This window comes from Diabrotica virgifera, chromosome 3 (genome assembly GCF_917563875.1).
Source record: "Diabrotica virgifera virgifera chromosome 3, PGI_DIABVI_V3a".
Taxonomy (NCBI): Eukaryota; Metazoa; Arthropoda; class Insecta; order Coleoptera; family Chrysomelidae; genus Diabrotica; species Diabrotica virgifera.
Window position 1 is genome coordinate 17,434,699 of NC_065445.1, and position 16,094 is coordinate 17,450,792.

The following is a 16,094-nucleotide window of genomic DNA, read 5'->3' on the forward strand; positions in this document are numbered from 1 at the left end:
TTTACTTAAATAAAAAATTTCAGCGAAAACCGCATATTTCTATCTTGAGCCGTTTAGAAGTTATAGGCAGTTAAAATGGGGAAAAATATAAGTGGACACCCGGTATAATATAGAAGAAAGCAAATAAAGGACACTTAGGCCACGTATTTACCTTCTTTTCCTCCAGGAAAAGGGCCGAAAGACATTTTCAGGTACTCAACTCTGAGTAAAGATGAAAAAGATACAAGGCAGTTTTTGTTTTTATTTGATTCAGAGTTGGACCACCATCTCTATATAGCTATTTCAGCATCTATGCATGCTCAGTGGAGCTATGCAGTCACAACTCTAAAACAAAATCAACAAACCCTGCCTATTTAAGGGAAAACATCGCGATGCAATGAATCCACCTTTTGAAACGCAAAACAGCGGCATCTTTTGTAATACGAAGAAGACGAAAAGCCCCAGATGCAAAGCTTACTACTTTTATACAATTAGAATAATTGAAATATGAAATATGCTGAAATAGCTATATGGAGATAGTGGTCCAACTCTGAATCAAATGAAAACAAAAACTGCCTTTATCTTTTTCATCTTTACTCACATTTATGGATTTCGCCGAGGCCTTGGATCATTGGATGTAGTAACGAAGCTAGTTACAGATATACAAATTTCGTTGTCTAAAAATGAGTACCTAGTTTGTTTGTTTCTGGATATAAAAGGAGCTTATGATTCAGTAGATCTTAACATACTAAAATATAAAATGTGTTCACTTGGTTTCAATAATGAAATCTGTAATAATATATTAAATCTATATACTAATAGAACAATATGGATAAAAGATCATAGAAATATACTACACGGACCAAGAGTTGTAAATCAAGGTCTGCCACAGGGTTCAGTATTAAGTCCAACATTATTCAACTTATATTCTGCTAGTATTCATAGTTTCTTTGACGAAAACATTAAATGTTTACAATATGCAGATGATATCTGTATATACTCCACCCAAAAAACCTACGACGACTGTCTACGGTCATTGAGGCATATAGTTGAAATTATTATACAATGGACAAATGAAAATAATATGACAATGTCCACAGAAAAATCCAATATTATGTTTTTCACCAGGCATAGGTTGCGCGCACCGGGAAACGTAACCTCGAGTGGGCGTACTATACCAGTGGTGAATCAGTATAAGTATCTAGGGATAGTACTAGATAATAGGTTTGTTCGTAGAACGATCAGCAACCGTTGCCAACCATCAGACGCATGCGCGTTCGTAGTTTACGAACTCAAACTGTTAACTGCGCAGCGCCAACTGTTAACTGCGCATGCGTCTGATGGTTGGCAACGATTGCTGATCGTTTGGATCGTACTACGAACAGACCTAATAAACTTCTGTGGACTAAACATATTCAATACATCAAAGGTAAGTGTGAAAAAAAATATACTAAGGTGTATTACCAACAGAAAATGGGGTGCAGACCCCAAAACAGCTTTATTGTTCTACAATGCTTGTATTCGATCAGTCGTGGACTATGGGTGTTGGATATATGGATCAGCAAGCAATACGAATTTAAAAATATTAGATCGGATACAATACAGATGCTTGAGAATATGTTTAAGTGCAATGGTATCCACTCCAACAAACGTTATGCTAGCAGAGTGTAATGAAATCCCATTAAATTTACGTAGACAATTTTTAGCTCAAAAATACTGCATAAAGCTAAGAAACACTGAGTCAGACCTTTTAACAAGTCTGGCTTTATTAAACATGGAAAACTTAACTAGCAAATATTGGAGAATAAAAAATTCACCACCACTAACAGATGCATTCATTGAAACCAGGAATTATACAGATTTACACAACAGTAAATTATTACCAATTTATAAATTTCCGTATAAAACTTTGATAAAAAAACCAAGAATCATAATTCCTAAATATACAGAATCAAATCATTTAAATAATATTTTAGTAAAATCTATACTGAGCGACTTTGTGGATTATACAGTAATTTACACAGATGGTTCTAAAAATCAAACAGGAGTAGGATGTGCTATGTATGTGCAAAATACCCATCAACACAATAATTATAAATTATCTAGTATTAGTAGTATTTTTACAGCTGAGATTATAGCCATCGAAAAAGCTCTAGAATGGATCAAAGAGAATAATATTGAAAAAGCTGTTATAATAACAGACTCCAGATCTGCAATATATGCAATTCAAAACACTGATTTTAATTCATACAAATCAAAAATTTTATGTAATATAAAAAATAATTTGTCTAAAGTGGAAGTAGTATTTATATAGGCAAAAGGGCATGCCGGTATACTGGGTAATGAGAAAGTGGATGAGTTGGCCAAAGATGCAATAAAAAATGGTGAGATCCTAACTCAGATCTTATCGACAGATGCAATAAATGACGTCAAAGATAGAATAAATAAAATATGGAAAAAACAATGGAAAAATATTTCAAGCATATCAAAAAATTTATATTTTTCTTTACATCAAGAACTTCCTCCGCCACCTGAATACATATTTAAGTATAACCTGCCAAAGCAAGATATTTCTACTATCGTCAGATTAAAAACTCGACACGGAAAATATGAGGCACATCTGCACAAATTAGGAATAGTTAATTCATCAGTCTGTTTTTGTGATAATGTTTCGATTAGAGATTTGAACCATATTTGTTTGAATGCAAAATTAACGAGAGATATATAAATCAATTGTATTACAATTTACGACAAACACAAGTTCATTTTCCAATTAGTATAGAATATCTACTAAGTTGTCATAAAATGGAAATATTTAAATTACTCATAAACTACTTGAAAGAAACAAATATAGTCATTTGAGTCAGATAGGTGGGAATATAACAAAACTAATAAATTGAGGTAAAAATAAAATAAAAATCTGTGGCTAACGGACCAGCATCCAAGCCATTTTTTCACACACACACTTTACTCACATTTGAGTACCTGAAACTGTCTTTTGGTCCTTTTCCTAGACGAAAAGAAGGTAAATACGTGGCCTAAGTGTCCCTTATTTGCTTTCTTCTATACTCGTCGTCTCTTGTCCTTATATATTGTAAAAGCCGGAGATACGGGATGCAGCCAGAAAGCAGTTTCTTAACGAAAAGTCTTGGATTTAAATTATTGTTTATTATTTTTATTTCAATTATGTATTCTAATTGTATAAAAGTAGTAACCTTTGCATCTGGGGCTTTTCGTCTTCCTCATATTCCATTTTTAACTTAACATTTCGAAATTTATAACAACTTAGAAATTTACAATCATTTTAATTGGTATTATTTTATTGTTGCAGGTCTTTGAGGAAACCATCCCAATGTCATGGCAACTAGAGTTAACAGAAAAAATGCTCCTGCGACCTCTCCTAAGGAGGTAGTTGCGTCGGAAAAGGCGCAACAGAAGAATGAAGCATCGGCCGATACACCTAAATCCGCCGGTACACCTAAGTCAATAGGTAAAAGAATAGCCAAAAATAACCCTAAGAATATAGTGAAGAAACCTTTACTAGGAGTCACGCTGAAAGCCAAAGGAAGAAAACCACTTAAACTTAACCCTCTAGCTAAAGCTGCGCTTCACTCCACTAAAAGTGCAGAGAGTAAAAAGAAACTTCTAAAAAACGGTGTAAAGGAAAAACGATTCAGGAAAAGGAAGTTGAATCAGAAAGAATCAGAAGACAATCCTCCTGTATTGGAACCTATCTTTCCATTGGATGAAAACGTAAAGAAACAACCTAAGAAAGGAGGAAGACCTAAGAAACGGGAAACCCAATCAGAAACCACGGAACTGTTGGACGTTGATGCCATTAAAGTGGAACCAGAAGATCCAACACAAAAAGATACAAACAACGTACCACCAGTTCCAAAACAAGGAAAGAAGCGTGGTAGAAAGCCAAAGGTTCAAAAGGAGACAATAGAAGATGTCATGAAGGACTTATCGTTTCTTATTAAAGCAGAGGATATCAAAACAGAAGTAGATGATTTGTCCGAGTCTTCCAAGAGTGATATAATAACAAAACCTAAAAAGAATATAAAGAAAATAAAGTTAGATTTACTAAACAGTAACATAACCAAAAAAGAAAATTTAGAAAATGCACCTGTTAAATTTGACTCCTCTGCTGAGAAAATAATAGAAATGTTAGATCTGAATGTAGCCACGTTAAAAAAGAAAAACCCATCTATTAGAAGACGTCATAGTATTGAGAAATGTCCGTTTAGCCAAGGGGATACGACTGATACTCTTAACATTTTTAATCATCTTCCTAGAAGCCTTAGTCCAAGGGCAAAACGGAAAGGAAAAGCAGAAGGTACTAGTAATCGATCTAGCCCGTACAGTACAAGATCTGATTCCCCAGCCAGAATCTTAAGGAATGGAAAGCAGAGAAAATTAAAATTAGGTTTATTAGATGGACTAGACTTGGAAGTGAAAAAAAGAAGACGGCTAGGTTCGGAAATGGGTAGCGAAATAGGTTTTAAATTATCAGGCTATGAGTCAGATAGTAGCTTTTCAGACTTATCGTCCGTACATGGAACTGAAAGTAACGAAGCCTTAAAAGATGAAACTGATACTAAGCCTAGCATAAGCACTGCCTCAAATGGACCAATTGATAGCTTAGCTCTAGTAGACACTAATTCCAATTATAATAACGTTACTATTAAAACAGAATCTAATATTCTGCCGGAAAAGGACGCTTTACTAGATATTATGAAACAAGCTTTTAACGAAGTAGATTTAAAGAAGAGTACCAAATTTAAAGTCGGAACAGTGGTTAGCTCGAGATTTTACGGTAAAAGGAGCTCGACACCGTCACAGGGTAAACCAGAAACAATCATTAAAGATAGTCTAATAAGTGAACCTGAAATCAGAGAAAAAATTGCTGACGAGGCTCCACCTCTTATAGAAAACACTCAGGAGTATTGTACGGCAGTGACTGATGTTGCTGAAACGGTAACAGAAACTACAGAAAATGTAGATACTGAGAACAACATAGTAGATGACGCAGTTAAATCTACAGAAGTGATAACCCAAGATACTTTAGTTAATGATTCAGAAGAAGTAAAACCTGAAACAACAGAGAAAGCTGCTGAAGAAGTAGAACCTGAAACGTCAGATAAAGCTGAAGAAGTAGAACCTGAAACGACAGATAAAGCTGAAGAAGTAGAACCTGAAACGACAGATAAAGCTGAAGAAGTAGAACCTGAAACGACAGATAAAGCTGAAGAAGTAGAACCTGAAACGACAGATAAAGCTGAAGAAGAAAAACCTGAAACGATAGAGAAAGCTGAGGAAGTAAATATTGAATGTAATAGTTACCCAGAGGTGGAGCAACAATCAGAAGTGCCTGTTACCACAGAATCTGATACTAAAGTAGATGACGCAGAAGCAAAATCTATGGCATGTGATAATTTGGCGGTTGTTGAAGATGTACAGTCAGAGTCTGTTGATGAAAACCAATTAGATATTGAAGCACCAATTTTAGAACCAGAAGTTTTACCAGAAATCGGACCTAAAGAAGAAGAAAAATTACCTGAACCGGAAGAACCGTCTGAGGAAGCTACTGAGGATGTAAAAGATGTAGAAGCAAAAGATATTGTTAATGAGGAGGAAATGTTGCAAGAAGAGGAATCAGAAGTTGTTGCCGATAATGTAACAGAACCAATGGAGGAACAAATATCAGAAGTAGGGGAAGAAAATTTGAATACCATATCGACTGAGAATATTAATGCTGTGATTACTGAAAATACTGTAGAAGACTATAATCTCAATTTGGAAAAAGCTCCGGAGGATATAGCCGAGAAGGAGAGTATTTTGAAGGTTGGTAAAATTTTTAATATAAATTAAGTTATTGATTAAGTTTATTTCTTAGTTGTTGATGAATTTATCTCTTCACGCTTCGCTCCCCGCATAGTCTAGTGGTCATCGTGTTCTATCGAACCGAATTATTTTTCCTATATACAGAGTGCAACAAAAATGCAGGTCATAATAGTCCAGGGTAATAAGGATTTTCTCGGGACACCCAAAGAAGATCCAGGTAGCTGACTACTTTTTTTAGTTATTGTAGACCTATAGGAAGAAAACCTACCTGTTTCCTGCCTAGAGTTTGCGTCCGTTTTTTAATTATTAACAATTTAGTGCAAAAATCACTATTTTTTCGATTTTTTGCACTCCATTCAAAAACTAAATAGTTGACATAAAATTACAAAATTCAGTTTTTTAGAACATTGAAAAACCTTCAAAATGTCGATTTTTTGAAGTTAAAAAGTTACTTTGTTGCTACGCAAACTGCAAAAAAGGTGAAAATCGTTATTTGTTAATAACTTTTACTAAAACTACCTTAGAACTTAAGTGATTCACCCAAAGTTGGATATTGGGATACTTAACAAAACCTCAAAATTTGAGACCGTTCCATTAATTAGTTTAAGAGTTATTCTATTTGTTTATCCCAGAGACCTTTATTTTGCAATAAGATAAGACAGAAAATAATGAAGATAGAGCCATTCTGAGTATGCTAAATGAAAGTAGAAGAGTGATAGTATCAAAATGTATTAAAAAAAGATAAAAAAAATAATTAACATAATCAAAAGTCCTAATGCGAAATTTTTAAAATTTTGCAGTTTATAAACATTTAGAATAACTTTAAAAATGTTGTCCGTAGAAACAATATTTTTATATATTCGAAAAGATAGTATTTTAACACGAATTTTCAAATAAAAAAATTTAGCCTGGGTTCATTTGGGACAAAGTTAGCCATATGTTTTTTTTTTTAATTCATAGCTAATTTGTTTATAATAATTAAGGAATCTCATTAATGCCATTTTAAAGAATGGGATTTGTATTTCTTCTTAAAAATTTGCACAAACATTATAACTTTACAGCACCCTCTACGATTTTTCAAAAATGTAGTGCACATTATTACTAGGGGGAACCTACAAATCCAGCGAGTTAAAATACCGAAAAAGTAATTTCAAACGAATATAATTTGCTGTATCTCCGGATTAACTCAATGGATTTTGATCTTTCTTTTTTTAATTGGTAGGTTTATGTAATTTTTATGTACATTACAAATATGCAATTTGTTTATAAATTTATTAATTAATAAACAGTCTAATTTGTTTAAGCAATTCTTGAAAAAATATTTTTTTAATCATAGTATCATTAATGATCACAGAAAAAGTTGAAGTACACTTTAATAAATAAATGTTTTTTATTAGATAATTATTTATTGAAAATAATTTATTTATTAAAGTATACCTTAAATTTTTTCTCTATGATTAATAGGGATAGTATGATTAAAATCATGGATTTTTGGGGAAAATAATTTTTTCAAAAATTGTTTAAACAAATTAGACTGTTTATTAATTAATAAATGTCTAGACAAATTGCATATTTGTAGTGTACAGAAAAATTACATACAAATTAAAAAAAGAACGATCAAAATATATTCAGTAGATTCCGAGATATAGAAAATGATAGTAGTTTTAAGTTGCTTTTTTTAGTTTTTGAACTCGTGCATTTGTCGGCTCCCAGTTCCCCCTTCACTTACCACGACTAGTCACCAATTAAACTACATTTTTTAAAATTCGTGTAAAATACCAGCTTTTCTAGTATGTAAAATGACTTTTTCTGCAGACAATATTTTTAAGTACTTTTTCGATAAGCCAGTTTTTATCGAGATACTTTGACCATTTGTAAAATTCAACACATATTTTTATAAATCATACAGAAGTAAAAACTTCGTTTATACAATGGTATAAAAAGTTTATTAAAAAAACTATTAAAAAGTCATCCAAAAGGATTTGCAAAACGTTTTCGATCTAGATCAGATCATCTTCAGTGCCTAGAACGAAGTATTTCCACGTTAGAATGAATGCAAAAGGTTAAAATTGTGACTAGTTAAAGAAAAAATGTGGCAAATACGTACGTCTGCTTAGTAGATGAAACTAGCAACCTTATAAAATTGGTAACATCGAGAAATATGGTTTACATGTTAATAATGTGATATTTGTAGCGACTCCAAGTCGATGTTAAAAGATTAGATTACAAAGAATCGAATTTGATCGTCTCTGCTTCTGGTCTCAGTGAATTTCGTAGACTCACAAGGTGTCATATTTAGAGGTTTGTGTCATATGTTAGTAGAACTCCATTGTCATTGAGATTATCGTCAGAAATGGCCCTGAAAAGAACCGTATGTATTTTCAAAGATCCAATGACAGACGTTACATATTGGATAATAGCATGATTAATTCCATAACCAGAGCCACATTATAATTAATCATACATGATATTGAAATAGGCTTATACAGTGTCGAGTTACGGCAAAACCGGCAAAATAACGGAGAAGACAGCAAAACATAATACGTTGTGAAATAAAAAGAGATGAAAGTAGTAGAGTTGTGAAATTATCAATAGAGACCTATAAATGTACTCTATATTGATTGTTTTCCACCTTTAGACGTATCGGAGTCAAAATTTTATAAAATTCTGCTGTAAACGTGGCAGTTGCCAAAATCCTCCGATATGTCTAAAGGTGAAACTATTAATATAATGTAAATGTATAGGTTTCTATTGATAGTTTCCCACCTCTACTTGTTTCATCTCTTTATTTCGGTTTTATTTATTTATTATTTTGGCGGTTTTTAGTGCACTTATCACTGAGTATTATTGTTCTTTCCGTTTCTGTATTATTAATGTTTCAATACATTTTAGGCTTTAGGTCTTCAAAGATCGGAAGTAACGGATGAATTCGTGAAACAAAAGACTAAGGAAAGGCCCTCGGGCTCCAAGGGTGAGAATTACACTGGTACCCTAAAGACTGTGATTAAAATTAATCGTGATAAAAAGAAAGGGAGCAAAAGTTCTATCAAAAGCTCGACGTTACACAAAATTAAGTCGAAGAGTAACACCAGCACTGAAGATGAACAACCGACTCTTGCAGAAGAAAACAGATCAAATAGAGAAAAAGAGGTGAGTATTTTTAGATTTTTTTTGTTTTTTAAGTTTTTATTTTTATCAAGCATATTTCGAATCATCATCATCATTATTCCTCAACCTCATGCATCCACTGTTGGATATAGGTCTCCTCCATAGTCTCTCTTCCATTGTTCTCTGGCTTGTGCCTTTTGTATACAATTTCCCACTGTTTTTCTCAATACATCCATTCATCTTTTTGATGGTCTACCTCGGTGTCTTTTATCTTCTCTAGGTCTCCATTTTATGAGTCTTTTCGTCCACCTATTATCATTTAAACGTACTACATGTCCAGACAATCTCCATTAGACTTGTGCAATTTTTTCTATGGCATCTGTCACTTTGATCCTCTCTCTCACTAACCTATTTGGTACCATATTTCTTGTTGTTATTCCCAACATTGTTTTTTCCATTTTTCTTTGGGTTATTCTCAATTTATTTGTAGAATTTTTAGTCAAAGTTATGGTTTCGGAACCATACAGGGTGATTGATTAGTGGGGTAAAGCTCAGTAGATCCGCTATAGTAATAGATAGCAATAAAAGTTAATAACAAAAATTTTAGCCACCTTTGAGCTTCACGTAACAAAATTAGTTAGAATGTTATGTTACAGGGTGTTCGATAACACAGCGGCAGACCAAACTTATGTTTTTTTAAATGGAACACCCTATATTTTATTTTAAATTCGAAATTCTGTTAACTTCTCCATCACAAAAATATAAAGGTTTGTTATGTTATACAGGGTATTTACAAAGTTATAACCAATTTTGTATGAAAATCGTAACAAGTTCAACTCCCTGTATAAATAAAAATAAGCACAACAGCATTGGTTTATTTATTTCATATTTTTTTATTTATTATCAAAATTTTTCAAGAATTATTAACATTGTTAATTTTATAAATCAGAATTGTTGGATACGTTCCTGAATATTATAAACGATCAAGAAGAGACAATAAAATTTACAATGGAAAAGGAATACAATAACAGCCTACCTTTCCTCGATCTCAAAGAAGGATATTGGATATGAGACTCAAGTGTATAGAAAATCAACACACACCAACAGATACCTCCATTACAAGTCAAATCACAACATCAACGTTAAAAAGGGAATCATTAAATCCTTATATGATAGAGCCAAAATTACTTGTTCTAACGAAAATTCCTTTTTAGCATAAAAACAATTGTTAACATCTGATTTATTAAAAAATGATTATCCTTTATCGTTTATAAATAAGGAATTGTCAAGATTGGATCGAATGGAACAGAACAACTTAGAACGGGATCCTACAACATTCACAAGAAATAATACGAGAAAAATATCAATACCATATATAAAAGGACTATCCGAGAAACTTAAAACAATAGGAAATAAATTCAACATTCCAACAACATTCAAAACAACAAACACATTGAGATCTATTCTATCTAAAACTAAACCTAGCAATGATCAAGAAAGAACAAAGAATTGCATTTATAAAATACCTTGTGAATGCGAACAATTTTATTTAGGTGAGACATCAAGACCATTAGACGTTAGAATAAGTGAACATCAATCTTATATTAAAAATAGAGAATTTGATAGATCTCAAATATGTCAACACGCATGGGATAATGAACATAGAGTTCAGTGGAGAGATTCAAGTATAGTCCTGAAAGAATCAGATAGTAAAAAGAGAAAAATCAAAGAAGCGGCTCTAATTCTGCTAAATGAAACCAATTGTGTCGCAAATTCCTCGGTAGAATGCAGTAGGATGTGGTTGCCCATACTGAAAGAGGAAGTCAACAAAAAAAAAATACCAAGATTAATAAGTCAATAACATCGAGCTGGTACATATTTTATATTTTAGTATTACTTATATATCTAGTATTATTAATATTATTTATAATTTAAACATGTTACAAGTCAGAATTTGGTATTATTTTTTGAGAGTAAATTAAATGTAAGACCAAATACTTACGATGTCGGGATAGTATCACAAGGTTTTTTCCTGGTTTTCCCTTGTGATTTACTATGAAGTCTCTAACGCGAGAATTTTACTGTCGTTGCATTTGGTTGTCTTTTTAAAGACAGATCACATGCTATAATTTTTTTGTGACGGATATTCTTGAGTTGGGGTTGATTTCATGTAATCGAATGAACTATCTTTCAGTAAGTCGTCCCAGGAACGCAACTCATAAATATTGGCAATATCATTTTAAAGTCTTCTACTTTAAAATGTATAATATATGTCTAAATTGCCAATATAAATGAGTCAGATTAAATAAATTATTAGAAGAATTTTTTTGCTTAGCAACAACATTTTTGTTTATTTAGTAATATTTTGTATTTTGACAACGGCACCCGATTTGGGCGTCGAAACGTTAATAAAATTATTTTTTTCATTTTAATTGTGGCTTATTTCCCATATAAATAATTAATCATAAAAATGCAACAAGGAAATAGCTTCAGAACAACATTAAGAAACCGGTATGGGCCTATCGTGTGTCAAAATTTTAGGAAATTGGAAACCTTCTACGAGAAACTGGCACATTGTCAAAATTCAATAAAATTTTTAAGAAGATGTAGAAATAACAACATAATACCAAAGGGCTTGAGGTTACGGCCAGCATACTCAAGCAGAAGACTCCAAAATATTCTACATAGAGCCAGTTTGTCGATGATCCGGGAAAGGTTGCAATTTCACAGGTCAAATTTATTTTTTATCGAACAAGACATCGTAAGTATTGAAGATTTACTTTTCGGAATGATATCAAATTCTGATTTTGATCGAATTATTTTTAGTTTACACATAATTTATGAAAATTCATATCAGAAACAAAGAAATATACATTTAAATAAATTTAATAATCTTTTAGAACAAAATAGTTTACATACTTTTGATAACCTAAATAGAAATAATGACATATTAGCGACAGTTGTCAATCTATCAAATAGACATTTAAATGCAACGGAAAATTTGGTATTGTTAAAAGGTTTAAACTATGCTGTTACTCATCCATCTATTCCAAAATTAGACAATCAGCTCAGTGGAGAAAATATCCCAGTGTCTACCAACTCATGAAAAAGAACAATATAGGGTACTATGTAAACTTGAATTGGAAAAGTCTAATCAAATTAAACAGAACATCAGCAAAGAGGAAATGAAAGCTTTAAAAACTTTAAGAAATGATGACTCCATAACAATCCTACCAGCGGATAAAGGCAATGCAATTGTAATAATGAATAAAATACAATATGAGGACAAAATTACAGATCTAATTACAAATGGACCTTATAGCAAATTAACGAAGGATCCAACGAAGACACTGGAAAACAAAATATATAGAACTTTATTCAAATTTAAAAATGATCTAACATACTATCAAAGAAAATTAATGACACCTCACTACAGTAAGACACCACATTTTTATGGAGTGCCTAAAATTCATAAAGCGAACATACCACTTAGACCCATTTGTAGTACCATCAATTCTCCTTGTAGTGAACTATCAAAATTCTTATTAATCATTCTAAAACCATTTGCTAATAATGATGACACTTTTATAAAAAATACAAAACATTTTTTAAACAAATTATCAACTATTGAATTTAATCCAAATAATATTTTAGTAAGTTTTGACATAAACAGTTTATTTACAAATGTACCATTAGATAAAACTTTAAACATAATCAAAACGAAATTAGAGAATGATAATACATTGGCAACTAGGACAAGACTAAATGTATCAGCTATAATGGAGTTATTGACATTATGTACCAATAATACCTATTTTCAACTAAACAATGAATTCTATAAACAAAATTTTGGTCTAGCAATGGGCTCTTCTTTATCTCCATTATTGGCTAATATATTTATGGAGGATTTCGAAACTAATATTATTTCTAAACAAAATTTAAAACCCACAGTATGGTGGAGATATGTAGATGATGTGTTTTCAATATGGCCTCATAAATCAGAATTGTTGGATACGTTCCTGAATATTATAAACGATCAAGAAGAGACAATAAAATTTACAATGGAAAAGGAATACAATAACAGCCTACCTTTCCTCGATCTCAAAGAAGGATATTGGATATGAGACTCAAGTGTATAGAAAATCAACACACACCAACAGATACCTCAATTACAAGTCAAATCACAACATCAACGTTAAAAAGGGAATCATTAAATCCTTATATGATAGAGCCAAAATTACTTGTTCTAACGAAAATTCCTTTTTAGCAGAAAAACAATTGTTAACATCTGTTTTATTAAAAAATGATTATCCTTTATCGTTTATAAATAAGGAATTGTCAAGATTGGATCGAATGGAACAGAACAACTTAGAACGGGATCCTACAACATTCACAAGAAATAATACGAGAAAAATATCAATACCATATATAAAAGGACTATCCGAGAAACTTAAAACAATAGGAAATAAATTCAACATTCCAACAACATTCAAAACAACAAACACATTGAGATCTATTCTATCTAAAACTAAACCTAGCAATGATCAAGAAAGAACAAAGAATTGCATTTATAAAATACCTTGTGAATGCGAACAATTTTATTTAGGTGAGACATCAAGACCATTAGACGTTAGAATAAGTGAACATCAATCTTATATTAAAAATAGAGAATTTGATAGATCTCAAATATGTCAACACGCATGGGATAATGAACATAGAGTTCAGTGGAGAGATTCAAGTATAGTCCTGAAAGAATCAGATAGTAAAAAGAGAAAAATCAAAGAAGCGGCTCTAATTCTGCTAAATGAAACCAATTGTGTCGCAAATTCCTCGGTAGAATGCAGTAGGATGTGGTTGCCCATACTGAAAGAGGAAGTCAACAGAAAGAAAATACCAATATTAATAAGTCAATAACATCGAGCTGGTACATATTTTATATTTTATAAATATTATTTATAATTTAAACATGTTACAAGTCAGAATTTGGTATTATTTTTTGAGAGTAAATTAAATGTAAGACCAAATACTTACGATGTCGGGATAGTATCACAAGGTTTTTTCCTGGTTTTCCCTTGTGATTTACTATGAAGTCTCTAACGCGAGAATTTTACTGTCGTTGCATTTGGTTGTCTTTTTAAAGACAGATCACATGCTATAATTTTTTTGTGACGGATATTCTTGAGTTGGGGTTGATTTCATGTAATCGAATGAACTATCTTTCAGTAAGTCGTCCCAGGAACGCAACTCATAAATATTGGCAATATCATTTTAAAGTCTTCTACTTTAAAATGTATAATATATGTCTAAATTGCCAATATAAATGAGTCAGATTAAATAAATTATTAGAAGAATTTTTTTGCTTAGCAACAACATTTTTGTTTATTTACTATCTGACAAACGAGTCCTGGCGGCTGACCTTGCCCGAAAATACACAGCGATAAATGCACAATACGACAAGGTCACGCGCCAGGTCTCGCTTGTTCGATAGTAGTAATATTTTGTATTTTGACAACGGCACCCGATTTGGGCGTCGAAACGTTAATAAAATTATTTTTTTCATTTTAATTGTGGCTTATTTCCCATATAAATAATTAATCATAAAAATGCCACAAGGAAATAGCTTCAGAACAACATTGTTAATTTTCAATGGGAAAGTCCCCGTAGCTGGTAGGTCTGGATCCCGCGTATGAAAAAAAAGTTGATTAATAGCAAGCTGAAAATTTGTTAACAGCTTAAGGGTGTCTAGTCCAATAAACTTTGATATATGGGAATACTGGAACAAGGGCAGTTTTAATTGTGGAACAGGTTAAAAATTTGGAACGGTCAGACCACGAAAACGGCACATTTATTTTGTCCGACAGAATAGACTTAAACTCTCCGAACAGAGATTAAACTCTCATGCAAAAATCAGACTGCTATTTATCACCTGTCATAATTCCTGTCATTTGACATATTCTACATGTTCCACTCATTAAAACGCCCATTTGGTAAAAAATAGCAGTCTGAATTTTGCATGAGAGTTTAATCTCTGTTCGGAGAGTTTAAGTTTGTTCTGTCGGACAAAATAAATGTGCCGTTTTCGTGGTCTGACCGTTCCAAATTTTTAACCTGTTCCACAACTAAAACTGCCCCTGTTCCAGTGTTCCCATATATCAAAGTTTATCCGACTAGACACCCTTAAGCTATTAACAAATTTTCAGCTTGCTATTAATCAACTTTTTTTTCATACGCGGGATCCAGACCTATGGCTGTATACCATAGTTAAAAACCATACAGAAGTAAAAACTTCTTTTGTATATTGGTATAAAAAGTTTTATTAAAAAAACATAAAAGTCCTCCAAAAGGATTTGCAAAACGTTTTCAATCTGAATCAGATCATCCTCAGTGCGTTCTGCTTCGTACAAGAAACTAGCAACTTTTTGAAAAAGGTTACATCGATATTTATGGTTTACATAATAATTAAGTGGTATTTATAGCGACTCCAAGTCGATGTTACAAGATGAAATGTGTTAGGAGTGCTCAAAGGGCAACATGGTTCCCTGCTCGTTAAGAACTTGTGGTTCTTGCCAGTTCAATGGACACAGACCTGTTGGTCTGTGTCCATTGTTACATTTCATCTTGTAACATCGACTTGGAGTCGCTATAAATACCACTTAATTATTATGTAAACCATAAATATCGATGTAACCTTTTTCAAAAAGTTGCTAGTTTCTTGTACGAAGCAGAACGCACTGAGGATGATCTGATTCAGATTGAAAACGTTTTGCAAATCCTTTTGGAGGACTTTTATGTTTTTTTAATAAAACTTTTTATACCAATATACAAAAGAAGTTTTTACTTCTGTATGATTGTTAATTTTCTTTATATCAAAGGCAGGGTGAGTCAAAACGCAAGTACATTATTTTCTCAGTAATGTTAAATGGAATACCCTGTATTTTATATCATTATTGAAAAGTAACATTACCGTACTTTAATTTTTATATAACATTCCCTATGTCCAAATTTATTAGTTTTCGAGATATTTTCATTTTTCAGAGCAAATTATTTTAGGTGTCTAAATTTATCTAAATTTTAAGTAAGCCATGACTGAATTGACAATTTACGATTACTGATTAGCAATCCGGTAATCAATGTAACAATGTAGCAAATAAAGAAATAAA

General features: G+C 32.0%; 1 protein-coding gene across 6 annotated transcripts in view; it reads left to right on the forward strand.

The window, feature by feature from the left end:
• LOC114328850 (uncharacterized) overlaps positions 1-16,094 on the forward strand; it is a 231,239-nt gene that overhangs the window by 140,079 nt on the left and 75,066 nt on the right. For all 6 annotated transcript variants that reach the window (XM_028277827.2, XM_028277811.2, XM_028277849.2 and 3 more), the window contains exons 2-3: positions 3,311-5,826; positions 8,719-8,976. In XM_028277827.2, coding sequence (XP_028133628.2) covers positions 3,337-5,826; positions 8,719-8,976 — 2,748 coding nt within the window. In that variant the 5' untranslated portion in view covers positions 3,311-3,336. The remainder of the gene's footprint in view (positions 1-3,310; positions 5,827-8,718; positions 8,977-16,094) is intronic.